Below are 26,072 nucleotides of genomic sequence, written 5' to 3'. Positions count from 1 at the left end.
GCAAACGGCTGAGTGCTGCCCTGGTGTTGGGCCTTTGGAGAGAGCTAGGAGTAGCTGTGGAGCTGGCTGCTGGGAGGTGTTCTAAGGCAACAACCCCTAAATCATCTTGTGAGTGAGAAAGGAAGGTGTAATTTGGTGTTAACTTAGTGGCATCTATAAAAAAGAGGGAAGGCAGGGCAAGTATCAAACCTCCTTTTTACTCAAAATGAAAAAGGAAAATCCTGTTCACAGGCAAAGGGAGCTTCTGGTTTCTAGAGATGCAGCCTCCATTTTTTGTGGGGCTGTACATGCTTATCAATAAAGACCCACTTTTTAGCAGGCACCCCCAATATATGTATTCTATTCAATGTATTCAAACTATTCAATATATTTTTATTGATTTATTATCAATATAGGTGCTACAGGTACTACTGTACTGTTGCATACTTTGTAAAATGTACTGAAATGTATAAATTAAGGAATGATAAAGATGAAATAAACACTAGTTTAAAATATGTATTAAAGTTTTCTTCTTGTATCTCAGGGGGTTGTCTTGCATGTGTGACCAACATGAGGCCGTGGCTCTGGAGCCCTTAACCTTTCACAGTTTGGTTAGGGCTGCTCTCTTCTAAGCAAAGAAGAAGCTGGGTCTCAGCTTTGCTTTAGTAGCACTGCAGGGGAAACTTTACAGTTACTGCTTTTGTCAGCAGGTCAAGTCTTGTTCGATCTTTGGAAACATCATTCTTTGCTGTGGAAAGTAAACTGTGTAGGTGGACTGAGCTTGGCTAAAGCCACATAGTGACAGAACTGGGCTCAATAATATGGGAGAACCATGCTCTAGCAAGTTCTTGTATGTTATTGTAAAGTGGTAGCTCTTGATGTCAGAAAAATGCAAGCAACCAACTGTTGAAAACAAAGAGTTTATTTTCATCATCTGTGTGCTGGGTTTTTTTGTTTTGGTTTGTGGTTTGGGTTTCGTTGATTTTTATTTTTTTTTTTTTAATCCAGGCTGTATATGGAGGTGCATAAACTATCTGGTGTTTGAAGATATTAGTGAAGTGCTGGTTTGTCTTTTTTTGCCTTGCACGGCTGTGTTATATGCTTGTTAGAAGAGATGAGGAACTCAGCATTTCTGAAACTATACCAATCACTGGCAAATCCTGTAACTTCAGAGTCCAGGAAACTGAGGGAAGCTGATTCTTTTTTTTCTGCCCTTAGCAGTCTGGCTTGTTTCAGAATAGAGGTTGAGATGACCAATTCTAAGGAGGTCTAGGCTTACAAATGGTTAGAGCAGAGCATTGAGACTAGTCTTAAAATTCTGCTTTTCTGTAAAGGGTACTTTCAGAATAGAAGGTCTGAGGATTGTGTGTTTTGATTGTAAAGCTTAGGTTTTGCGCATGGTGTGGCACGTAGAAGGTAATGCACCTTTTATGGCTCAGAAAAGGAAGGAAGTCTTGTTTCTTACACCGATGTTTCTTTAGCACCTGAGAATAGGGTTCAGCTCTTCCATGTGTACCTGACTGAGGAGATGACTAAAACAAATTGTAATACTTTGCAATAAAGCAAGCAAGGAGGAGAGAGATACTTACTGTTTTCTGTCTTCTGGTCTTGCAGGACATTTCCCTCGGCAAGTCCAGGCTTTCTGTACCTGATGACCAGCGGCTGTGCAGAGACCTGCTGATTTCCCTCATGCTGCCTCTGAATGAAAGTGCCTGTGAGCTGTGCTTTTGCTTTGTACCTGCATCACAAAGTTCTTAGTGTCAGAGCACAGGAACTGAGAAAATTGTAAACTACTGCATTCACATTAACTTTGTAAGTTTTGTTAGTGCATCTATTCACAGTGTATTTAAATACAAGGTCACTTAGTATCAAGGTGTGCCCAGTTAGTAAGGGATACTTTTGACCTGCCAAAGGCAGCTCAGCCTTCCATACTAAGTGCTTCTCTTTGATTAAGTAGGTTTTATTTTAGGGCCAGTTCTTGGATGAGTTTTTTTCTCCAGCTTACCACTAACTGGGACAAAGGTTGCAGGTCAATTGAGCATGTTTCACTACAACAAGCTGATACAGGTTTCTGAACTCTTGTTGTACCTCCTGCCCTCTCCACGCTGTGATTGAAAAACTTTACTCCCACTCACTGTTACTGAAGTGTGCACAGAGCTGTGCTGATTTCTTTCAGAATTGTGGCCTGTATTGTGAGAACCTGTTGGATGTTAGAGCACAGGTGAAGAAGCTGCACCTGTAACAGTGGGGATACTCTTCTGATAATGATCTGTGAGAGAGAAGGGCAACTTAAGGGAACTCTCATGAGGACAGTAAGGTGAATGAAGAAAGGTGGTCTTTTTTTGCTAGTTGTTCATGTACCCTTTCTATCTATAATTTGATTAGTTTTGGAGAGCTCCCAAAACTGGGTTGTTTTCTACATTCCTTTAAGCTTTTTTTTTTTTTTTTTACTTCCATGATCCCCCTTGGAAAGAAAAGGGGGGTATTTCTTGCATTCATGGGAACTGTTAAACTTCAGTTCTTCTTAAGACATGAAGAGTGGTGAATAAAAACACTTCAAAATGTTCACTAGGTATGAATTTACTAAGAACAGCTTGTTCTCAGAAACCACTTATTTCCCCAGTGGATTTGTTCATGAGAAGTGGGTGAGGCCAGTTGATGTCTGTGTGAAATATGCAGTGCAACTGGTAACTTAAACTTTGGTTAATAATGTAGGTCAGCCTCCATTGTCAAGATCTGCAATGTTGTGTTGCTGTCTGACTACAGAACTGGCTTTTTCCTGCTCCAGTGGTATCAGTCGCAGTGCTGTTTGCTCAAATGACAGCCATTAGTTTTTACTGTGTGTAGTTTGATGCTGATCTTTGATTTTTTGATGGCAAAACAACTGGATCTGAGTTTATACATGCATTGCCAGTGTTAGTCCGAGTGGGACAGATCAGATAGTAAGCAATTTAAAACAGAGTATAGCCTTGCAATAATCTCTTCCATAATGGGATTGTTGGGGTGTGTCTGTTAAAGCTTTTTATATGCAAGTTAATCCCAAAGAGGGTTAATTGTCATTAAAGGAATAACTTACATTGTTCATACTTCTCTATTAGGGACAAACCTAAGACTGACATTCTATTCTTGAAGGACTAAGCAGTTTGATAAGGACAGCTTTAGGTGAATTGCAGCTAGAGTTAGTTTTGAATGACTGTTTAGCTGTGAGGAATCTTTATTCTGTGTTACAGGGGAACAAAACCAGTAATGGTGGAATAATTGAATGCAACTAAGTTCTAAATTTATTAGGAAATCTTCCTTGTTCCTTGACCCTACTCTCACAAATGCTGATGTACTTTGAAGGAAACTTGTCTTTCAGAAATGACATTAAGAGCATGGCTGACTAGATCTTTTCAATGTTGGATGGAAGCTGTGTGAAGCTGTCTTCACAGAGCCTCATTAACGATTTTGATCCTAGAAACAAATGATCCTGCTTTCTTTTGCAAGAGACTAGGACAGTAGCTGACTTTGGCTGTCTGATTTCAGTCTTCTGGACCATATATCTTACATGACACACAGTGAATAACAAATCTTATACTGCTTAAATTCTTATGGGTTGGATTGTTTTTACCATTTCTTCAGGTAAAAGGGAGTCTGAGACTTTGGGGTGTGTCTTTTGGGCATTATGGCTGGGATAAGTAAAGTGGTGCGCAGCTGACACTGTTGCTTGTAGGTAAAAAAATTGCAGTAGCCTGAAAATGTGAAGAGTTGGTTTAGTCCAAAGACTGAGTGGCATGAAGTTGTGTTACTGATAATAAAAAATGTGTGAAGTCCATGTGAGAATGAAGAGAGTGGGAGTGTCATTTATTAATTGAATTCAGGAGACTTTGGACTGATGGAATTTATTCTGAATGCTTTTTCCATTTTATTTCCTTCCACTAACTGGTGCAGAGCACAGAGGATTTTTTGGCAATTTAGTGAATTACTGGGGGAAAGTTGACTTGTTTTATTGTTGTTTTCACATATGAAAAGAAAAATTCATAGCTTTAATTATGCAGTGGTATTTGAGGGATTGTTTGCAGCCAAAAAACTCTCAAAGCTCTTAATCGTTCTTCAAAATAACCTGTCATCTATAGGACTTGCTAGGACTTTAAGTAGTGGTATATATGACTTGTGCTTTCTACTTCAGGGTGTAATTCTCAAGGAAGGTGAGCTAGGAGTCTTCCCTGTTGTTGCCTTCTGATGCATGTTGTCGCCAAACTGTTTCAAAGAGCTGATGAGATGAAAACTTTGCTGGTAAATTAAGGGCTTTGAGAAGTTGAAAACAGAGCAGTTGACATGAACATGAGTGCATGAGAGAGGCGAGTGTGGCTGCTGGGAATAGTAAGATGAGAAAGTGGTAAGGCCCATGGTTTAACTGTAACATAAAACTGATGTGCATAAACCATAAAAATTATGTATGAAATCAAGGGGGTGCTCAACCTTAGCTGCTGCTCTGGATCCATACTGGTACAAGAAACAGTTGCTGAAAGGCCAGTTCTGTTCCTTTTCTTTATCCTGATGCTTAGATGTCCCACCAAGTACTGGGAATGAGGGCAGTTTGGGCATTTTCTTAGAAAATAAGCTTAATGGAAGACTAAGAAATACTTATTGTTATGGTGAGACCTGAAGAGGTACATAAGCCTTCACTGTGGTTCGATGGGTTCTCGAGCTGTCTGAACTGAATGGTGGTTGAATAGGTCTGACTTAGCTATGTCTATTCTGTACTTCCTTGTAATTCAGCTAAGTGGTATGACAGGAATTAATGGGGTGTGTGATTTTTTTGCATTTGTTACTCAAGCAAGAAACAATTTGCTTCTCTTGGAATTCCCTTGGCTGCTGTTTCGAAGTCTTGCACATAACATGATGTGCTGTTATCGAACTCTGGAGTTCTATTTGCTTAAAACTAGTGATGGATAAAACATCAGTAATACAAATGAACTTTCTGGGGGGAGAGGTGACTGTCATTTGTTTAAGAATAGGCTGAATAATAATCTCAGGCTTATAACTCTGGGAACATAATTACATGTTGATCAGAGGTTAAATTTCTGATATAATGGAGTTAGTCTCCCATGCTAGTGTTCAAAATATGCTGTGTTTGACAATATATGGGAAGTGTGAGTCTCCATAGTTGGAAAAGCAGTGGAGAGATGTGGCAAACAAGTTCTTATAACAGTATGAGTCTATACAATGGAGAAAACAGACCAACACCAAGCAAAGTACTGAAAACAGTAAACTGTAAATCTGCTTTCACGCTTTTAAATCTGGAGTTTGCTAACATCACATTTCTGCAAAGAAGGCTGGGGGTTGGTGGGGAGTGTTCCCAGTACAGGATAAATGGCACACAGAGGTAAGAGGAGAAAGCTTGGTGTACCTTTTAGGTTTTGCTTGGGGTATTGGATTTGTTTTGGTTTTTTTCTTGTAACTGGCATTCCAAGCCTTTTTGTTTGGTACAGTGCTCCTCTTGTGTTCCAGTTCTCCACAGTTTAATTTAAGAATAAGCATAATCTTCCTTGCTTGCATTTTCACTTATCCAGCATGTTGACAAAGACATTTTCTGATCCATAAAGGATAAAAAAAATTAAGACTTATTGAAGAAATATATTCCATCTAAAGCTACCATATTTTCACATACACAAGCACGTCGTTGGGATGCCTCATTCATCACAAATTCTCTAGGTTTTCTAGATCAAATGAGCAAATCTACTGAATTTCTGGAAGTCCTGAACTACAATAGGTATATTGGAATACTCTTGTTTCTCCTCCAGGTTGTATTTTTCAGTGAGCAGGTTTTACATTAGTTCTTGCTGCTTACATCTGAATGTCTGTGATTGTTTCAAGGAAGGAGAGCTTTAAAACAGGAGGTGGATGATGGTGATGCAAACCAGAGTACTAAAGCAGTGATAAACTGGGAGGAATTTTGAAAACTCGATGGAGGCAGTATAGCATTAGAAGATTCCTTGGTTCTTTTGGAATTTAAACTTTGCCAATGCAAAATTGAATAACAACCACAGGAAGATGATAGTGTTCCTGTGTGCCTGGTTAGCAGTGTAGTTCTGTAAAAAACACGGCAGAGCAGGGGTTTTTTCCAGTCTGGAAAAACTTGAGGCAGTTGCTATCATTGGTAACCATACTGAAGTTGTTTGAAGCAGATTTCTGGCTTGGGGTGCATTTACTGTGGTATATTTTAGCTGGTATTGCACATGACTTATGTTACTGGCGAAATCAATCGAGATAACCAATATTTGACTAAATCCTCACTGTTTCAATATGTGGAAAACACGACAGAATAGACTTCAACTGCTCTTCTGAGTTCTGTGTATAGTTGCTGCAGTTCATCAAAGACACATATGTGATAAGTGTCCCTTGTTAGAAGAAATGAATCAGAATTTGTGAAATTCAAGTTCTGTTTCCAGACTTATGGGAAAGAATCTCAGCTTTCATCCAGAGCATGGATGTTTAGCTTTAGATTGGAAAGAAAAACCCTGAAAATGTCAAGTCATTTTATGAGATAATCCTAATTTTATGTGGTAGTTGCATTTCCTCCTACTTACGGCTATTTTGGGGCCCTCAGTTACTGGAATAGCTTCTCATATCCTTCATTTCTGGCACCACTAGAATTTGAGTGAGAACCGAATCTCTGGTTATAGGGTTATAGAAACGTATGTCACTAACTCCTTGCTACTTGCATCCCTTTTTCTTCTGCCAGCTGTAATGTCATTAGATCCTTCGCTGAGCCATTTTAGTTTTTAATCTGGCATATACTAGTTTGATAAATGAAGGAAAAGCTGTTCTATTTCTTTAGCATGCTAATAACCAGGAGTTGTCCAGTGAAAAGCGGTGCAAGGCTGAAAAATATATAATAAAAATATATATTTAATACTATAAAAGTAGTTAGTACTGAAATAGGCATCGGCTGCCATAAAACTGTAGCCTTGGTCAGTGGAGAGCTATTGTCTGCACCTTCTAGCACTTGGCTTATCTTTATGTAGGCAAATGGCTTTTCTGAATGCTTTCCTGATGTCATGTGAACATTAAAACTGACTACTAGCAGAAGTGAGTCCGAAAAGTTATCTTTGGTGATTGTGGGTGGCTCATAGCTTAATAAGACCCTTTACCACGCATGGGAGTGGGAGTTTCCACACACATTCTTTCTTTAATAAGCTCTGGTATTTATTTGAGCCCTCGAAGTCTTCTCAACTATGTATCTGAGCTGGTGGAAGATACCCACCTTCCCCTCTTGCCTGCCATTCCCCCAAAGGGAAGAGGCAGGGAGTTAGAGCAGTTTTGTGAAAAGTCTAGTGAGATGTGGAAATTGCCATAACCAAGTGAGAAAGGAGAAGAAAGACCTTCCCCTCTCTTTGGCAGCAAGCTACTGCTCTATAACCTATCCTTACATCTAGGTTATAGCAAAATATGCAGGGCTTGAGAAAGAGGTCTAAAAATTGTATTAATCTAATGGTTAACTCATGCCACGGGTATTTTGCTAGTTTCCCATTCTTCTCTATCTGTTGACAGTAGTGTATAAATAATTTTGTGACATTATCAGCATTCTGTAGACTTTAGTAACAGCAAACACTTAATCAAAATGGATGCACAAATGATTTTGTTCTAAAACTCTGAGTATAGGAAAAAGACAGAAAAAAGCATCTGAAACATGTTAGTTTGATCCTTGACTTCTTAAATGTTAATTTAAAGTAACAACTAATGACCGCTCTCGATGTCTTTGAACAAAATGGCATCAAGTTAAGGCTTCTCGGTTACTTGGGGAGAGGTAATGTGACAGCTACTTTTTCAGTAGTTGTGGTTTACTAACCTGGTTTAGCTTCTTGTTTTTAAAGACTCGAGCAAACCGGACTTCATATTTGTTCACATTTAAGCTAGTATATTTTTAGTCCTGAAAATGAATGCAGGTGCTGCATATGTTTAACTTCTTGAAAGGATACATTTATCAAATAACTTAATCAGAATTTATTGATATAAGTTCTTAGCTTATAGAGCTAGCTTGCAAAAGCATGGTAAGATCTAAGTGACTGCTACAGCAGGAAGCTGTACAGATTTACTGTGTAACTGCCATGTGGGACAGCTGATGCAGTGATGCTTCTTTTACTGTCAGTCTTTAAAACAAGACTGGGTAACCATGTAGATTTTAATTCCTTCATGTGTTTCTTTTTTTAATAGAGGGTAGGTGGCAACGCAAATGGGTCAGTCTGGGTGATCACTATCATCCCCTCTAGCCTATGCATGTGGGTATGCTGCAGCTTTACAGACAGGAAATAAGCTTTTTTTAGTTGTAGCCTAGGAAACTTCCTTGAAAGTGCAAAAATCTTGCATGTTTTCATGCTAGGCTGATCAAAATGGTCTTTGTCTTGCCAGAAGATTTTTTTTGACTGGTCATCTATTTCCATGTGGATATAAAAAGCTATAGGATTAATAACTGCATGTTAAATTTAGACTGCGAGACTTCACGTGAACTGTTCTGAGTGAACAGTGATCTGAACATCATCCTAATATCAAAGGTATTTTCCTTACTTGAGAAACCTTTTCTGTTAATATTGTCTTAGCCTTAAAAATCATTACAAGCATGAAAAAATGTGAACTCTGTTATAGATGGCTTCCTTGTGTTTTCTCCATAGGAAAATGCTTTAAATGTTTGGAGGTTTTTTTAGGTACATTACTTGCATAATTTTGTTGCCAGTTGTAAAAACATACATTCTGTTCCAGTGCCATTTCAACAAAGTATTTCTCAAGGGAATTGCAGAAAAGACACTTACCAGAAGGGTTTGCAAAGCAGGCAGAAAAAAACAGATTACAAGAAACTTTCCATCACGTTCCTAAAGATTATGTTCTTGTGTTGCTGTTGTGTGGAAAATAAAAGTATTGTAAGTATTGATATGCAAGTAAGCACGCACAAAGGGTTTAAATATTTATAGTGAGGAAGAGTGGGAAGACAGGAGATTTCCAATGCATAGGAAAGGCATTGGAAAAAAACAAAACTTCAGCTATTATCTGTGTCTTTATAGCACAGGCTTCTGGGAATTATGTTTAGAAAATGTTTTTACTGATGCACGGTTCTTTATTCTCAGCTCTGAGATCAGTAAGGCTTCTCGGATAAGTGTCTATAATTGCCTTTTTATAGAGACATTTACATAATGCTATATAAATGTAGGAACTCATTGCTCTATAGCTCTGTTGCATGGTTGGGCTTTTTTTCCCTTCCAGTGGATCGGTGACTGACAAATAGAAGACTCCAGGCAAGTGATATGGCAGGACTGTGATAATGCAACCTTGGGGTAATATATTAACTCAAAGTTATAATGAAAAAGGTACACTAGCCTGTCGTATGCAGGTAAATTATGCTCAAATGAATTGTCAGTTTACAGTACCTTCGCTTTTGAGGCTTATAAGTGTTTCTGGTTCTGAACTCACTTGGTAAAATCTTACTACTGCAGATGTATATGTATATCATTGTAATTAAAAATACAGAGATATGAGGAGTTGGCACTTTGTGCAGATCAGAGAAACAAGTTCCCTGGCATTTGCTGTGACTTTTTGCTGCTAAATAACTTAGTGCTTGAAAGGTAAATGAAATACAAAGTGAACAGCCCAAAGAAGCTAGACAATACATAAGCAAAAGTGGACAAGGAATTAGAATGGCTGTTTATTTGGAAGAATTGATAAGGAATGACAAATCAGTGAAACAGTTTACAAATCAATTGCTTTGGGATATTGAACACAAAGGAGGGGTTTGCAAGTGTGTTGTGTTAGATACTGCAGTAAGAAACCATGATTTGTAACTGCCTTGGAGAAGTTCAAAGACCTGCCTTCAAAGACGGTAGCTCCCAGCCTTGTTTGTGGCAGCAGTCAAGTCTCATCTGTTGTACTTGTATTAAGGAAGAAATATGTGGTTATTTGGGTAGGGCTTAGGGAGGTTGCTGCATGCCACTAGTGGCATGTGTGCTTGGGAGCCTTCATCTGGGATTGGCACAGATGGTCTCTTCCATTTTTGGTAAAGTGGAGGCTCTTTCTTTTCAGATTTGACTCGCTGTTGTCATGCAGGTAGCAAGCATACCCTCTGTGAGGCTAGAAATGAGAACTTGCCTTTTGCTTGCGTGCAGTGAAGGGCTTGGTGTTACGGTATATTCTTGGTCCCCTAGTTGCCTGCCCCTATAGTCTTGTGAAAGGTATGCAGTTTGTTGTGTCCTCCGCTCAAAGGACAGAATAGACTGAACATAGTGGAGTAGCAAATGCAGGAGCCCAGAGCTGAGTTTTCTATTTGAAGAAAAGAAAAAATGTACTTGAAGCTGCTACTGAGTTAAACCTACTTTGAAATCACTGAAAGTTGGGTTCTGTGTAGTGAGCCCCTCTGAAATGACAGCTTGCCATTGGTTTTTACACTTTGTTTGAATGGAGTAAATACTGCTTGTTGTGCTTAGAGTTGAGAGTAAATCTGAGCTTTACACAAAGGGTTAGGGAATCTTTGTGTACGGGCAGTATAATATTGGAAGTCTTAGCTCTAGCTTCAGAAGTTGGAGAGAAGATCCTGGATTTCTTGCTAAGGTTGCTCTCAATTAATTTATTTTTAATTACTATTTTCCCTCCCCCCTCCTCGTTAATAGCTGAATGAAATGAAAACTTTCCATCTCTGTTCTGGTGGTGCCCTTCCAGCTTCAAGGACTGGGAGAGGTGTTGTCTGATAGTCCTCTATTGCTGTGGCCTTTGTAAGCAATTTTTTCAACTGCTTTAATGTTCCGTCTTCTATTCATTGCTGTCTCTGTCTTGAGAATGAATAGTGCTTATTTCATCAGCTGTTGGTAGCCTTCCTAACAAAAAAAAAAAAGCAGTGAAGGCATTTGCTGGTTTACTTCTGTGTTGACCAGAAGCTTTTTAGCTAGTGTCTGCCATAAAGATGACCTTCATTCTGGTTTTGAGTAGGTGTTGGGACCAGATAATGTCCAGCAGTCCCTTCTAGTCTAAAGCAGTGTTTGAGTCATTAAATGTGACTGATACAAGAGATGTATTCCTCAGTTTATGGAAGTGGATTTAATTCAGTATGGCAGAAACTATGGACTTTTCTCACATGGTTTCCTTTTACTTCCTTCTCAGCTGGGCAGCAATAGGCAACAAAATAAATGTGGTGACTAGACATATGCCTTCCCTGTGTCTAACTAGGTTTGCTGACTGAGATCCACCCAGCAAAGCACTTAATGCTTCTGTGGATCTCAAGTCAGCAAAGCTAGTTAGAATCTGCAGGCTTTTTTATATGGTTAGAAGATTTTTACCTATAAAATGTGTGATTATCAGGTGATATTAGGAAATGTTACTGGGAAAGGCATTTTAAGTAGAAATACAAGCAAGTTCATGGGAACTAAGACATGAATACTTGCGTAGAGGAAAGTTGCAGTGTGCAGTGGATGAATGTTCCTGCTGCAGATGACACGTACTTCAGTTGTAAAGAAGAATACGGTTTTTTTACAAGCTGAAATTTTGAAGTCTTTCCTACTCAGCTTAATGACTTGGTGTAGTTTCAAATAATAGGCTGCTCCTTTTATTTGTCTTTCACATGCTGAACTCCAAGGCCTAGGCTTACTACACTGAGTAGTATGTGGTGCAGTAGTCCTCTGTGCCTCTCAACTCTTTATTTACACGTTGCAACCTGCTCTTGGAGGTTTACTCATTGCTGTTACATCTAAGGGAGCAGTAGGAGAGGTGACCAGCCTCTCATCATATATATCCTTCAGCAATATGCTCATTGCTGAAGAATCAGTGTGTGCTGCTTCTGGCAGCCAGGTAAGGGTTACTTAAAGATTTACTGAAGGGTTTCTTCTGGAGTGGATGTTTTATCATGGAAAACAAACTGAACCTGCTGGATTCTTTTTAGTGAGCTTACCAGGGAGCTTTGGAATGCCAGGGGCCTATTTTGTCTGTGGTTATACATAGATGACCCTTTCTAGAGGTCAAGAAACAGTTCCAGGGTGGGAATTGGCTGTTTTGGGAGACTGTTAAAGACCAGGAAAGCCAAGCTTCCATTACTGTAGTACTCTGTTTTCTTTCAGGAAGTCTCTAAGTTCAAATATGAATGTTAAAGTTTTCATAAAAGCTGAATACTTTCTGCTTTTAAAAATGCAATGTTTCAAAAGCAGTGTCCTGCTTTTTTGCCTTTGTTCTGGGACATGTGGGGAGGAGCAAAATACAGATGGGTGCCTTTCCAAAGGAGCCAAAAAGACAGTTGTGTCACTGAAAAGCCCGTGATCTAACTGTTAGAATTAAATGTGGTAATGGATACTCAGGTAATTCTAACAGGCTGCAAAAGTAACCAAGGAAAATAAGTTTTCCGAATATGCAGCACTGTGTTCACACTTGTGTTGTAGAATGTTTAGGATCAACAAATCAAAAAAGGCAGATCATTGCCCAGACTCTTGTTTTCTGCCAGTTTGCTGTGTCTGTTTCTGATAAAGGCAATGAACTTTGGATGATGAGGTTATAGTGAGGTGAAATCTATGTTGTAGTCCTTCTGAAAATACAAGTATTTTTCCATTTTCCCAGTCTTCAGTGCTCTGTAAACCAGTGTTACTGACCTTTTGTCAAGGATCACAGAGACTTGAGTTCTTATTTCTCTTTGCAGTAAGAATTGTGTAATGTGTATTCAGGTCAGATTCTTATGACTTCTGGATGTCTGAAACTAAGCAATGCCTAAAGGTTAGTTGAGATGTTCAAAATTAAATTGCTACCAAGCTTAACCCTTTTAAGACTGGTTCTGTAGTTAGGTTGTATTCTTAGCTCTCAGATTTCCTATAGGGCCTTCTTTAAACCAGCTATGCATCTTTACCCATAGATAGGGGTGTTGGGATAATATTTATGCTTTAGCTCAGAGGAACCTTATTTACTTAACAAATATATATAGAAATGAAATCAGTAAAAGGGAATGTAAAAGCAGTATAAATCTTTGCTGTTTGCTCAAATACAGTAAATACTCAAAGCTGAGTGCCAAATACCTTTCACAACATTTGTAACATGAATTAGGAATACTTTCAAAAGTGCTTGAGACTGTTACGTGCAAGACCTCCATCCTCATAAATGTTCAGTCTTCAACCTAGTTGAAAAGATCTACATTCTCTTTTAGGACTGAATTTATTATGTATGTAGATCAACTTAATTTTCCAGAGCTTATGCATGCTTCCAGTTTGCAGTTCCTTTTTTCTAGCAGTTGAGGAGTGGCTCTTGAAGAGGGAAGCTGGAAGAGCAGATGATTATAGGCCTTAGCCACACTTTTACCTGGTTTTGTTTGCTGTTTGGCTCTAAGCTCTAGGCACTGATGCTCTGCTCTTACACACTATTTTCCCCTGTCTTCTTTTGACTTCTTCCCTATGACATGACAGGATAGGCACAAAGAAGAGATTGTAGCATCAGTAAGGAAGACAGTGAGGTGAGCCACTGTCCTCACAGCAATTTGTTTGGGCTACTGGAAGTGGCTTGGGAATCAGATAAACTATTGCAAATAATTACCTGTTGCTTTGAGCACTCAGCCTAGGCTGTGTAGGTATGCTACTGATGTGGCTTCTTGCCTTTCAAATCCTACTTCAGCTGCAAAATGAAGTGTGTTCATTATGTATGCTACAGGTGATCCAGGAATGTGCTCTCTGCCAAGAATGGCTTATAGCTGGAGAGTGGTTGGAGTACCCTAGGAGGCTTATGCCATTGTTTCTGTTTTAGTTTGATTTACATTAATGATGCTAAATAGCATTACTTCCTGGTGCCTTTGGTGGATTAAGGTAAGGATAGGTAAAGCTTTATTCTAACTTGTCTACATTCTGCTGTTTATATTAGTCAGTTATTTTATGGAGCCATGGGAGTATCTGGGTTCTTGTATGACTTTAAAATATGCGTGCTTTCCCTTTTGGTGGTAAGGGGATTTGCCTACTAAGAGCATATAGTTTCTTTCTTCTAAAATTTTCCTAGGATTTTTTTTATTCATGTTTTGGGTGTTGGCACTGGTCAAAGGAGCTCTCTGCTGCTTCGAGAGGGAAGATGCTTTGCCAGGATCCTGCTGTCATTTTGGTGCATTTCATGCAACACGCATCCAGACTTTGGTTTGTGATACTTGCTAATCTATTACCAGAGAACTTTAAAAACATATTAAAACCAGATAATCCAATCCAGATCTTCACTATTCTTGCTCTTATAAAGAATTTGATAGTGTCAGTTCTGTTAGTCTTTTAAAGGGAAAGAAATAGCAGATCAGAGTGAATGTTTATTTACCTGTTGCTTTACACAACTAAGGCTATCTAAAACTTGAGATTTCTTCTAAATGGCAGATTTTAATAGCTCATACTCATTTATTTTATGTTAGAATAGTGCAAGGCAACAGCAAGAACAGCAGCAGAAATAAATAGAAGCTGGCATGTCATGTTTTCCTCTAAAGATGGATCTTTTCAGAAAGCAGGCAGTATTCATTGCCTTTTCTGTGTGAGAATCACTGATTCTTCCCACACTTCATTTCCTCTAACCTTTGTCCCCATACCCATATCAGTGTATTTAAAATATCCAGTTCTGTGCTGTCTTTTGTGGCTCTTGAGGTCAGAGTAGATGCTTTTGTGTTGGGTCATGAAGCCTGTGGAGAGAGTCATTCTTTTAAGTATACACTCAATTCCTCCTTCAGTGTATTCTCACATTCAAAGTATTCAACCCCATATTCTGTGAAATGGTCAGTAATGACTTGTTTTGGTGGGTGTGTATGAGAAATTCCAATCTGTATTCCTCTGTGGCAGCGGCTAGGGCTTCATCTCCCACAAGTGAGTTAGAAGTATATGCTGTGCTGCCCTGCTTTTGTGATGAGGTGTTGAAAGAGAGCAAAATTGCTGCAAGAGATTTAAAGTAACGTCTTAATCTCAGCAGCAGCATCCACTCTTCAGTTGTTTTATTCTGAGATGTGTAACTTTTCATTTCCCTGGCCAGTCACAGTGGGGATTCTGTGACATACAGTTCTCTCTACTTCAGAACACTTGTTTGGGATTTAAAGTAGTTGTGAAGCATTAATTGCTACTGTTTGTTGTTTCAGTTTTGTGATGCTTGTAAATGTTAAAGCTGGGCAAACACCGTGAAAGATTTCAGCCTGTTCATTTACATTTCGTAATAAACTGCTTTGCTCGTGGCACTTGTGTGTTTGCATTCCGCAAGCAGTGAGATGATTGAATCTTCCTGACATAAATGATCAGAGGAACTGAACTTGAATTCTGAAGGAAAGGAGCTGTTTACTTGCTAATGGGGAAGCTGACAGTATCTGGGGAAGTCTTGGATGATTTATAAGCACTGTGGTTTCAGAGATGTGTCTGTGCTCCAGGCGTGGTTTGTGTCCGTTCCGTAGCGAGTGGTTGTGGGGTTTTTATGGGTATCCCTTTTGCCTTGTTGATGTAAAAGTAGCTGTTGGAAAATGTTGTTCTGTGAAATATGAGATCCTCAGATCCTAGGGGAATTTCCAAATGACAGAGCAGGTGAAGAGGTAGACTCAGTGCCCATAGTAACTGGAAATTCAGAGGTTTCACAGGTAAATGATGAAAGCCAATGCCACCCCTGGTAGTCACATACTGCAATTACGTTAGGTAGAGTGTTTCATTAAAAGAAATCTCAAGGTTTATTTTGATACTAATTTTTTGTGCTCTGAATGGTTTGTATTATCTATAATACAAGGATTGAATTAATTTTGCAGAGTTGTGTACGTTAATGAAATTATTTAAATGGCAACTGATACTATCCTTAAGAAAGTTAATTCAGAATAAAACAAACTATCCTAATCCATAGATGCTTAATAGCTGGAAAACAAAGCCTCCCCTCTGGGTACCTGCACCACAGTTAGTGATTTTAGCTGTCTGGGGGTGGATAGCACAACTAATTGTGCAGTCATCTCATTGTGGGGATTTGTTTTGCCTTGGGCCATCCAAAAACCTTGTTTATTGCTGATGCAAAATTTCTTTCATGTATCTGAAGGAGAGGGAATTCAGTGTGGAGCTCTTCTTGCTTTTGTCTGGAGAGTTGAGTATATACCTTTCCTGAGTAAGGGCTTGAATTCCAAAAAACAGGAGGGTTTTATGTACATGAGATCTCATAGATGCCCCATCCTAATGCGCTTATAAAAATATGAGTAGAATATAGGATTGAACACTTCAAAAATACATTTTTGCAGATGGTTGGAGGGTCAGACACTTCAGGACTAGGAAATATGGGAGAAAAATCCTTCATTCAGTAGTAATGTTTCTAGAAGTAAAGCTGGTAGTGGAGTAACTGAGGTTTGAATATGAACAGGTTTGTTAGCACAAAGATCCAAATAAGCTTAGTATAAAACTAACCTTTAAAACTCTTCTTCCTTTCAGCTGCTTGAAAATATAGCAGAACTCTGGAATTTTTTTTCCCTGCAAGTCTTTATTTTGGTTTCTAGTGCTGCTTTGCTTTTACTGGCAAGAAGTGAAAATAAAAACACTGGCTGTTCTCTGGTATATCCTTCTGGTCTGACAGAAAAACCTTCATCCCATTAGGTTTGGCTTGCAGTTTTCCTAAAGTCACACAAAGACCTTTGTCTAATGAGTTGCCTGTAGGGAAAAAGTCAAATCTGATTTTTGCAGTCAAGGATGTTGGATAATGTGCTTGCAGCTTCATGGAAGAAAATGTCTTGCTGTGAAGAGTGAATCTGAACTCTTGACAGCTCCAGAAGCATTGTGGTTTTAATTGGAGATGTTCTTGCTTCAGTTTTCATTCTGATAGTCTGGCTACATGCAGGGTTTTCTCTCAATAAATCATCTGTATTGAAATTACATTATGAAGTGCTTGGACTCTGATGCTTAGATAAGGAGTACTGGGGCTCTTCTGTGATGTAGCAGATGATTTAGTTTAATCTGTTATCCTCTTAATGGTAAAGTTTGGATCTATTTGTTCTGGCAAAGGAGGGTCAGACACTTCAGGACTAGGAAATATGGGAGAAAAATCCTTCATTCAGTAGTAATGTTTCTAGAAGTAGAGCTGGTAGTGGAGTAACTGAAGTCCTGTGGTGTTTTAAAGTCAGGCTGTAAGTTGGATTTCTGATGCTGACTTCATACTTAAATATGCTTAACTGGGATAAATATGTATTTTTAACCTTAGCTTTTAATTCAATGGGTAAATATTTTAGTAATTCTTGGAGGGTTTTTCTCTCTTTTTTTCCTTAAGACCATCTGGTGTGGTGTAGCCATTGAAAAGGCAGCATTGCGAACAACTCTTTTCACCCTTCGTTACCAGTGTTCAGGTCCATCTTAAGACTCCACGTGGCCTTGGGATGAGTAAGAAGTAAGTCTGCGTATTGCAGAGGTTGTAGAGTCCAGCCTCATTTCAGATATGTTGTGAATCACTTCAGAATCACAGACTGGTTTGGGTCGGAAAGGACCTTAAGATCGTTCGATTCCAGCCCCCCTGCTGTGGGCAGGGACGCCTCACACTAGACCATGTCACCCAAGACTCCGTCCAATCTGGCCTTGAACACTGCCAGGGATGGGGCAGCCACAGCTTCTCTGGGCACCCTGTGCCAGCGCCTCAGCACCCTCACAGTAAAGAACTTCCTTATATCTAACCTGAACTTCCCTGTTTCAGTTTGAACCCATCACCCCTTGTCCTATTGCTGCAGTCCCTGATGAAGAGTCCCTCTATAGCATTCCTGTAGGCCCACTTCAGATACTGAAAGCTGCTCTGAGGTTGACTTTACCAAGTAAAGCAAGTTGTATTTTCTGGCTGTTTCTTCATCTGGGGTGAGCTGTGAGACAGCATGGCACGGTGTTGGAGAAGAACAGCTACTTGTAGCTTGCATTGTTGAAACAGTCTGGCCATTACCATACTCTACTGTCTCTTGGCATCTCCTTTGAAAAACTGGAATGCAGATGAGCTACACTGAGGTGATTTGCTAGATACAGTTGTTGGATTGCACATTTTAAATGGCATCTCTGCTGCTTGCATAAAATGATCTGATTCTGTGAATGAACTTTTGACTGTGACAAATTTCATCATTTTTATTGCATGCAGAAAAGGCTTTTAAATAAACTTAGGCTTTAAATTGTGCATCACCCATGTGTCTGGTTCTGCTGCCCTATAATAGTGTCATTAACAATGCAATCATGTTACTGAAGTTATAGAAAAGTCAGTCATTCTGTTTAGCCCATCATGGATTTGTCCTCACCCTGATTTTACAACTCCTTCTTTTTAACTTTTCCTTTCTACTGTACGGATGTGACTAGTAATCAGATCATATGGAGCTTTCAGTCTACCCAATATATAACTCAGCTACTTCAGCTTTCTTACTAGAATAACGTTACAATTCTATGGCATGGCCTACAAAATTTAATGTAAGAAGAAATTAAGAAAGCTTGTTTAAATTATACTTGTGGTTTTGAAAGGTATTTGATTCCCTACTGCTTGATTCTTCCCTGTGAATTGATGCATGTAGTAGCACTTAGATCTTTATGCTGTGTAAGTTCTTCTCTCGTTTTCGCAAACTATGTTGGCACACTCTGTATGAAGTATGATCTCTTATTGTGTGCAGCTGAAGTGCCCAGTTTGAAAACTTAATCTGGAAGTTTCAGAATACTATTGTAGGGTTTCTCTTTCACAAAACCCTTGTTTTCCCTGAGGTGAGGGAAGGGAGGGAAAGAAAGAGATAAATTAAGCCAGATTTTTGATGGCTTAGGGTAATGTAGGATCTTCTCTAGGCTCCTAAAGAGGTTTAATGTTAATACACATGACTAATAGATCTTTGGAAATCCTATCAATGTTTAAACACTGAGAGCATGGAATGGTAGGAAACTTGTTCTTCACCTCCTGTTGGATTTTTGCACGCATAACTGTGTTGTTTCTGGAGCTCAAGCTCGCACCTTGATCCTTGTACTTGCCCTTTTCATTGGTGTTTGTCCTTTTTAAATATTGGTTGGTAGTGCAGACATCTAGAAACCCCTCCAGCCTCTGTAGGCCAGGTTGTTGCTGCTGTTCCACAGCTGACCACTGTTGCACTGGCTGTAGTAAATACAAATTAAAACCCCCTCAACTACCTTCCAAGTTGGTGTGGAGTTTGCACGTGGGAGGAAAATCAGTGCACAGGAGAGCCTGGAGTGTTCAGAACTAAGGTGAAGTCAGGAACATGTATTGCTGACAGCATTGGCTTACCCATAGTGGAGTGGGAAGTAATGTCTGGTGCTGGCATTCAGGGAACGGGCTTTCTGATTGAGCAGTAGAGTGCTTAAAATGGAAGTAGAATCTCCATGGAAACTCCAAGTGGTGGTAAGATTGCGCATTACAGTTCTGGTTTGGCTGTAGTCTTTGCTCCACCCTGCAAAAGTTGTAAAGGAAATAGAGTTGAGTATATGCAGGACCTTCCCGAGCTTGTCTGTCCCAAAATAAATCACAGGTTTTCAAACACTTTATCAAGTGCTGCTGTTAATGAGAAATCAGTCTTTCTGCATTCCTGCTTAGCTGGTTGCTTCCTTGTGCCAGTACAACTGGTGGTATAGCAGTACAGTGAGCTCAGAGCTGCTCTAGTTTCAGAGGTGATGCTTACTAGCACTGAATTGTAGTGCTTGTAAAGGTTTAGAGTTGAACATCAATTTCAGTTTTATCTTTGCGTTTGGGTACACGTAGTTAAAAAATGAAAATAGGATCTATGTTAGCCATTAAAAAAGCTCAGCATACATTGTTTCTTATGCCTTGAATTTAGCCAAAAGTGTCTCAATAGGTGCTTTAGCCAGAGTTTAAATTGACAGAGCTGCAAAAATGTGTGCATAAATATATGCACGATATGGAATAAGTGTAGGTGCCAACTCTAAAGTCCTGTGAATTCTGTAAAGGTTCAGGTTTGAGAAACACCATTTCTTTTCCCTCCCTATTACTGTTCTTTTCTTCAAGTTTTTGTTTTGCCCATGTTGTTACATCCCTGGAATGAACATGTATCTCTGCAGTGGGGTTGAAACTAGTGGGTAGTGGCTTTGGAGTGAAGCCCATGGGACAGTTATCCTTGGGAAGTGTGACTGAAAGGCTTGTGTAGGTTCCCATCCATTCTCAGTGAGCTTTTGGATAACCGTCTTGTTTTTTCGCTTTCTGGAATAGATTAGAAGCCGTTGTAACTTCACTGATGTTAAGTTTTCTTTAGGACATGGCTCAGTATCAACTGAAGGAGTTAATATTTAATGCATATGGGTTAAATTAAAAAAATCAAATGAAAGAACAAAGTATGAGTTCTCCCGGCTTCCTGTGTTTGTGTTCTGTTTATATGTTGTTAAGGTTGATGTCCAGCTGCCTCCCCACAGCCTTGAAAGCAAGCTTAGGCTCTGCTGTTGCTGACTAGGTCCAGATGTGAAGAGGCGCAACAGGGCCTGGTGGGAAGGTCACAGAGGCATGAGGGACAGAAGCACTTACTTGTTCGGATGCAGAGGATATGTATTCATGTGCAGAGTGTCAGTAGACTGGCATGGTGAGGCTGAGAAGGGGTCCTTGACCCCCTGCTGGAGGTGCCTGGACAACTAAGAAAACTTTCATTTTTTCAGACATGCATAAAGCTTTTCATATGTATATATGTGTGTGTATACATTTGTATAAATATATTTGCAAGGGTTTAGTCTTATTTCTTAAGCTTCCTTTTCTGAAGATACTAATTTAGGACTTCTGACAAAGCTTAAAGATTGTGTAACATGCAGCAAAACTTCATTACTGTCTTCCGTGACAACTGCATGAAGCAATTTGTGTTGTATACTTAGTAGTGGTGCTTAAACAGTTTCAGGGCATCAGTGAAGAGCTTGTTCTTCAAATCAGTTCTATTTTCAGGCTTTCCTCTAATTCATTAAAGCCCCAGCCTTGGTGTAGGTTCTTTTCTATGTGTGAAGAAGTATTGGTTTTGCTTCCTTTATCAAGAATGAAAATGCTATATGCCCCACCAGAATATCTCACCATTTTTTCATAAAAGCACTGTATTATTTGAGGTTTTGCTTTTTATGTCAGAGATGCTGGTATTTGAAAGAAAGCATAATGTAGAGTTCCGCTTCAGAGAGCTGCAGATGTTGCTTTGGAAGGGACATCTGGAGGTCATCTTAGTCCAGCCTCCCACTCAAAGTAGGGCTGTTGCCAGCACTGGTTTAGGTCAGTTACAGCTTTGTGTAACTGAGCATTTAGAATCTGCAAGGGTAGGCCTCACCAAGTGTTGTGGTACCCTCCTGGTGTCCACTCAGAATGTGAGAAGACAATATGTCTACTGAGAGTTTGGTTCTGTTCTCTCTGCTGCTTCCATCATGTAGCTTTAGGTGTATGGATTGGATTTGCCCTTAGCCTCCTCTGCCAGACTGAGCTAGCCTGGTGTCCTCAACATCCCTCACCATATCAGGTGCTCTAGGCCCCTGACTATCTTGGCAGCTCTTGGACTGTCTCCAGCTTGGCCACATCTCTGTTGAGGCTGAGGCCTCAAAACTATGTTCAGTTTGCGGTTTATAATGATAAAACATGAATTAGATTTCTTTGTTCCTGGTTGGGTCTTTCGTATACACAAGTAAAAGGTGGTTTGTTTTTTTTCTAGAGGTCAACATCTGCTCTACCTAGAAGCAGTTTGCTTAGTTTTAATTATTTTCTAGGTAAGGAATCTGTGATGGGGTTCTGAAGGATGATCTAAGGATCTCAACAGTTGGAAAAGCAGAAGAGAAAAGGGTGAATGTCACCTGAAAAGTGGGAGATCCTTGTCATCTTCTTACGCTTCTATGTGTAGGAAAAATAGTTGTCTTTGGAAAGTTAAATGAACTTTGTGGTGGAAATTAGATTGATGCAGTGCCTGTTTCATGGAGACCTTTGACTGATCTAGCATGAGCAATAACTGCTAAAGTGAACAAGTTGGAAACTTAGCAGAGATTCATTTGTCAGCTAACATCTGTTGTAGCTTATGAAGGTGTAGAGCTGTTGCTAAAGGGAGTAGATATTCTTAATGTTTTCAAAGGGAAGCATGAATAAAGCAGAGCTCGCAATCTCCAAACAGAACGTCAGATGTGTGATTACGCTCTTGGTTCCTGAGAACAGCCTTTTGACTCCTGACAAATTTTAACCACATATAGCTGTAGAATAAATGTCTCTCACATCCTGAGTCCTTTGAGTAGCAGTATGGTGCTCACCTGTTTGGGTGGCCTGCTGGTTTGTTGGCACAATCTTTTCACCATATCAGGGATCTGCAAGTGATATTAGATGCAAAAACCAGCGTCATTACTTTTGTTTGTAGAAAACCTTGACCTGTAGAACTGGGGTGGGGTGTGGGAAAACACTTATAATATTAAAAACATGGAGCAGGAGTTTGTGTCTCTGGTCGCTTTGATTTCAGTGCTGAGTGGAAGTGTACCCATCCAGGAGAATGCAGCACAGGATCATTAACTCGCATCAGAACATGCCTCTAAGCTGAAAGGCCAAGTATAGTAGCTGAAAGGGATAACAATACTCCAGTTGAATATCCGCTAGCTCATCAAAGGTGGCTTTTAAACTGAAGGAATGTAAAGTTAACTGGTATGGCCTTTTAAAATGGGCTGAAACTGCAACTTATAATCACAGAGTGAATTTGTTAGGGCTTTTGGGAGATTCTTTTTTCCTAAAATACAACAGGTCTGTATTTTAGTAAGAAAGAGGATGAATAAACTTAATTATTCTTTGGATTTCTTATCTACAAGGATACAAAAGAAACTAATTCTCACTTGGGAACAGTTTGTATTGAATGAGAAGTACATTGTGCCTTAAACTGCTTGCTTCTGGAACTGTTGTATGGGAGTCGAAGCTTAAAGCAGTCTAGATAACAGTGCTGTGTTCTCTTACTTAGCAGTAACACTCAACTGCGTGCGTAGGTATATTGTGAAAATGTGGATAAGGAATTCTCAAATACTATCTTCATTTGAAACTTGTGGGGGGGCTTAGTTTCAGTTTTCTGTCGGGGTCAACACAGAAACCTCCCGGTGAGGGTATGCAGTAGAGGATGAACAGGAACTTGGTTTGGAAGAGGGGATCTGTGTACATCTGTGCTGGGTATGATGAATGAAAATATCTCTCAAGGGCTAAACCACAGTGCTACAGTGTGATTTCCAGCACCACTGTAAGACTGGCTCAGTTAAGAAGGAAACTCTGAACTGAAGCATCATTTATGGTCTTTCTTCTCTGACCTCAAGCATAGCTGCCCGTAGGATCTGTGCTGAGGCCAACCAGCTCTGACAGGCTAGTTGGTTTATGGCCAGTGATATGTTGTGATGTTTAAACTGAAGTGCTGCTGAAGGGAAACAGTGAGATAATAAACTTATAATTAACTTTTGGTTCTTTTATTTTACCAGAGGTATGGAGAACTTGGTGGCTGGCTCCAACCTTCCTCCTCTTTTTACAGATGAAGATGGGTCTAAGGAAGGTAGTGAAATTACTGTAACCGGGTAAGCAACTATTACTTTTTAACCTTCAGTTGAGAGATCCTATCTCCAGATTTGCTGGGGAAACTGTTTCAGTGGGAGGAGGGCATTCTAAGTAAGTAAAAAAACCTCAAATAAACCCTACAAAAAGAAATCCAACAACACTGCCTTGGCCTTGACAGAACATCGCAGGACTTTGTTTAGGAGAAACCAGGCCTCTTCTGAACTAATGGAAAGGATCACAAACTTCTCTTTAACATCTTATTCTTTAAATTTTGCATTCCTAGGATTTCAGTCTTTAAGACAGGTTTAGGCAGCATCATGGGGGCAGAGAGGGGAGGGTAATCTGTTGGCTACAGTGATCCCTGCTAGATAAATTATTTCTATTAAAGATACAGTATTCATCACTGATCTCGGAAAATCCCTGAGGAAGTGATCTTTCATTTCTGTCAGACTGACTCTGCTTTTACAGATTGAGACAATGGCCTCTTTAAAACTCACAATGACAAAAGGAGCTGTCTTTTAGAAATTCATGGGATTCTTGCTGTGTTTTGATTCTTGATGTTTCTTTTCTGTTCTGTAATTGCACCAAGCAATAACATTCAGACTTTGCAGGCAGGTAAAACCCTGTAAAATCAATATAGACATGTTTACTTCAAGGAGGGCTGAGTTCAGATTTACATATCTGGGACTTTAGACTTGCTGGTGCCAAATGAGAGGTGCATGTTTAAATTAGGTTTGTGTTTAGGAGGTATTAAGGTGTTGAATGAGGTTTCATCAGCTTTTGCTGCAAATGGCTGCACAACATTGAAGTTTTTCCTCTGTGTGTAGTTTAGAAAGCTTCCCTGCTTCCCAAAACGTTCTTCAAACCGCAGCAGTGATTCTGAGAGGCAGTATTGTTCCATTTGCTTTTGCCACTACCAAATGTAGTTAACTTACAGGAGTACGCACATTTTGTTCCCTTTCTCCCTCCCTACTTGTTAGTAGTAGGAACTCAATCTGATACCTGAAAGTCAGGCATGGCTCTCCCCAGTGCTTGCGTCTTTACTGGTAATTATGCCACAATTGCTGATTATAGTGAGTAATGAAAAAACGCTGTTCTCTCTATGGAAGACAAATTTTCCTGTAGGCTTTCAACTAACAATTCTGTTACTATATCTCAATTTTCTATAGCGGTATTGTACATAACGGGAATGATTATTTTGAATATTTAAACTTTGGCATGCATGTAAGCAGCTGTAGATCTGAGTAAATGAACAGGCTAGACTAGAAGCAAATGCTTCTGTTCTAGTAATTTTCATAAATGCAACTGGGCAAGGCCAAGTAACCTTTAGCCTGGCCTAAGAAGGGATTAGAATGAGAGTCCCAAAATCTTACGTGAATTTACCTACCGAATGAAATATTGAGAATGACTTTGGGGTTGTTGCCCCAAAATATGTGCTCATCTCTGTCTATATGTGCTCATCTCATCTTCAGAACTATTCCTGCATGCTTGCCTTTTGGGTTTATTTTTGCTTCCAGACAACTTGCCCTTTCCTGGAGTAAGGTTGATGGATACAGCTCTTGCAGCAGAATCAAATAGTGGCCATTCGGGAGCCTTTTGGGAGCCAGTTGTGTTTATGCTTTAAATACCCTCATGTATCAACATGAGATAATGTTGAATGATATTCCATCCAAAATCATACACAACCACAATCCTCTAAGTGTATTTGTGAAGAAATATATATTAAATGCATCCAGAGAGGTGTATGTTGGTAGAAGGTGGAATCATTCATTTTAAATTCCTTAAGGTATTCTTGAAGAAGCACAGATCCATGCTTTCTGATTTCTGAGACAGGATAACACTTTAAAAATCAAACTGTCTTTTAAAGTCCACAGTAACTATGGTAGTTAAAATAGTTGCTTGAATGGAACAGCGAGTTCTTCAAAAATGACTCTATCAGATAGGGTTTTTTTTCTTGCTAGTGTAAGAACTGAATATATTTGCAACATTTTTTGCATGTTTTAGATTAGGGAGGAAGTGATTTAGCAATGTGATGCTTAATTTTTGTATTTTCTTTTGCTATTATGTGCTTTTCCAGACTAGCTCATTCTGAGAGTTCATTCACTGGTGGAACTTCACAGTCTGTGAATAACCCAGATTTGGTGGAGGATTTGTCCCAGGTTCAGCAGCTGCAAAATGAGTCCTCTAATACTGCTGAAAACACTGAGCAGAAGCCTGAGGAGGAGGTGAGATGACATAATAGTGACTTCTCATTGAAGCAAAACCATGGAGTTCTGTCATTGCAGTTTGTCTTACCTACTCAGATGTCTTTGGATGGGATCACAAATTTTCATCCCTTTACCATTTTCATCTTGTGGTTCTCTCTAGTTTTCTCCTGTGCTGCACAACAGCACAGAGCCAGCCACACAGAAAGCTGGCAGTCAGCGTGCAGAGAACAGCTCATGTGTCTCTAGCTTAGCCAGCAGCTCCACAGACTTGTGCTGCACTCTGGCTTTTTCTGAAGACTACATACTCAACTGTCACAACCTACTTTATCTCTTGTGAATCAGGAGTGAGACCATTGTACTCTTCTGGGAGTAAATGATGTCTTTGAAAGCGTTGTGCTTCCTACTTTAGACTATACCTTGTACACTATCATGCACTGATTTTTTATTTTTTTTTTT

General features: G+C 39.5%; 1 protein-coding gene across 3 annotated transcripts in view; it reads left to right on the top strand.

The window, feature by feature from the left end:
• The window catches only part of HMG20A (high mobility group 20A), a 40,906-nt gene that overhangs the window by 974 nt on the left and 13,860 nt on the right, over positions 1-26,072 (top strand). For all 3 annotated transcript variants that reach the window (XM_080626584.1, XM_080626585.1, XM_080626586.1), the window contains exons 2-4: positions 1,594-1,791; positions 23,337-23,429; positions 25,487-25,634. In XM_080626584.1, the coding sequence (XP_080482710.1) occupies positions 23,341-23,429; positions 25,487-25,634 (237 nt within the window). In that variant the 5' untranslated portion in view covers positions 1,594-1,791; positions 23,337-23,340. The remainder of the gene's footprint in view (positions 1-1,593; positions 1,792-23,336; positions 23,430-25,486; positions 25,635-26,072) is intronic.

The sequence above is a fragment of the Psittacula echo genome, assembly GCF_963264785.1.
Source record: "Psittacula echo genome assembly, chromosome: 10".
NCBI classification, from domain to species: Eukaryota; Metazoa; Chordata; class Aves; order Psittaciformes; family Psittacidae; genus Psittacula; species Psittacula echo.
The sequence above is the reverse complement of the archived record's forward strand: the minus strand, read 5'-3'. Positions and strand labels throughout refer to the sequence as shown.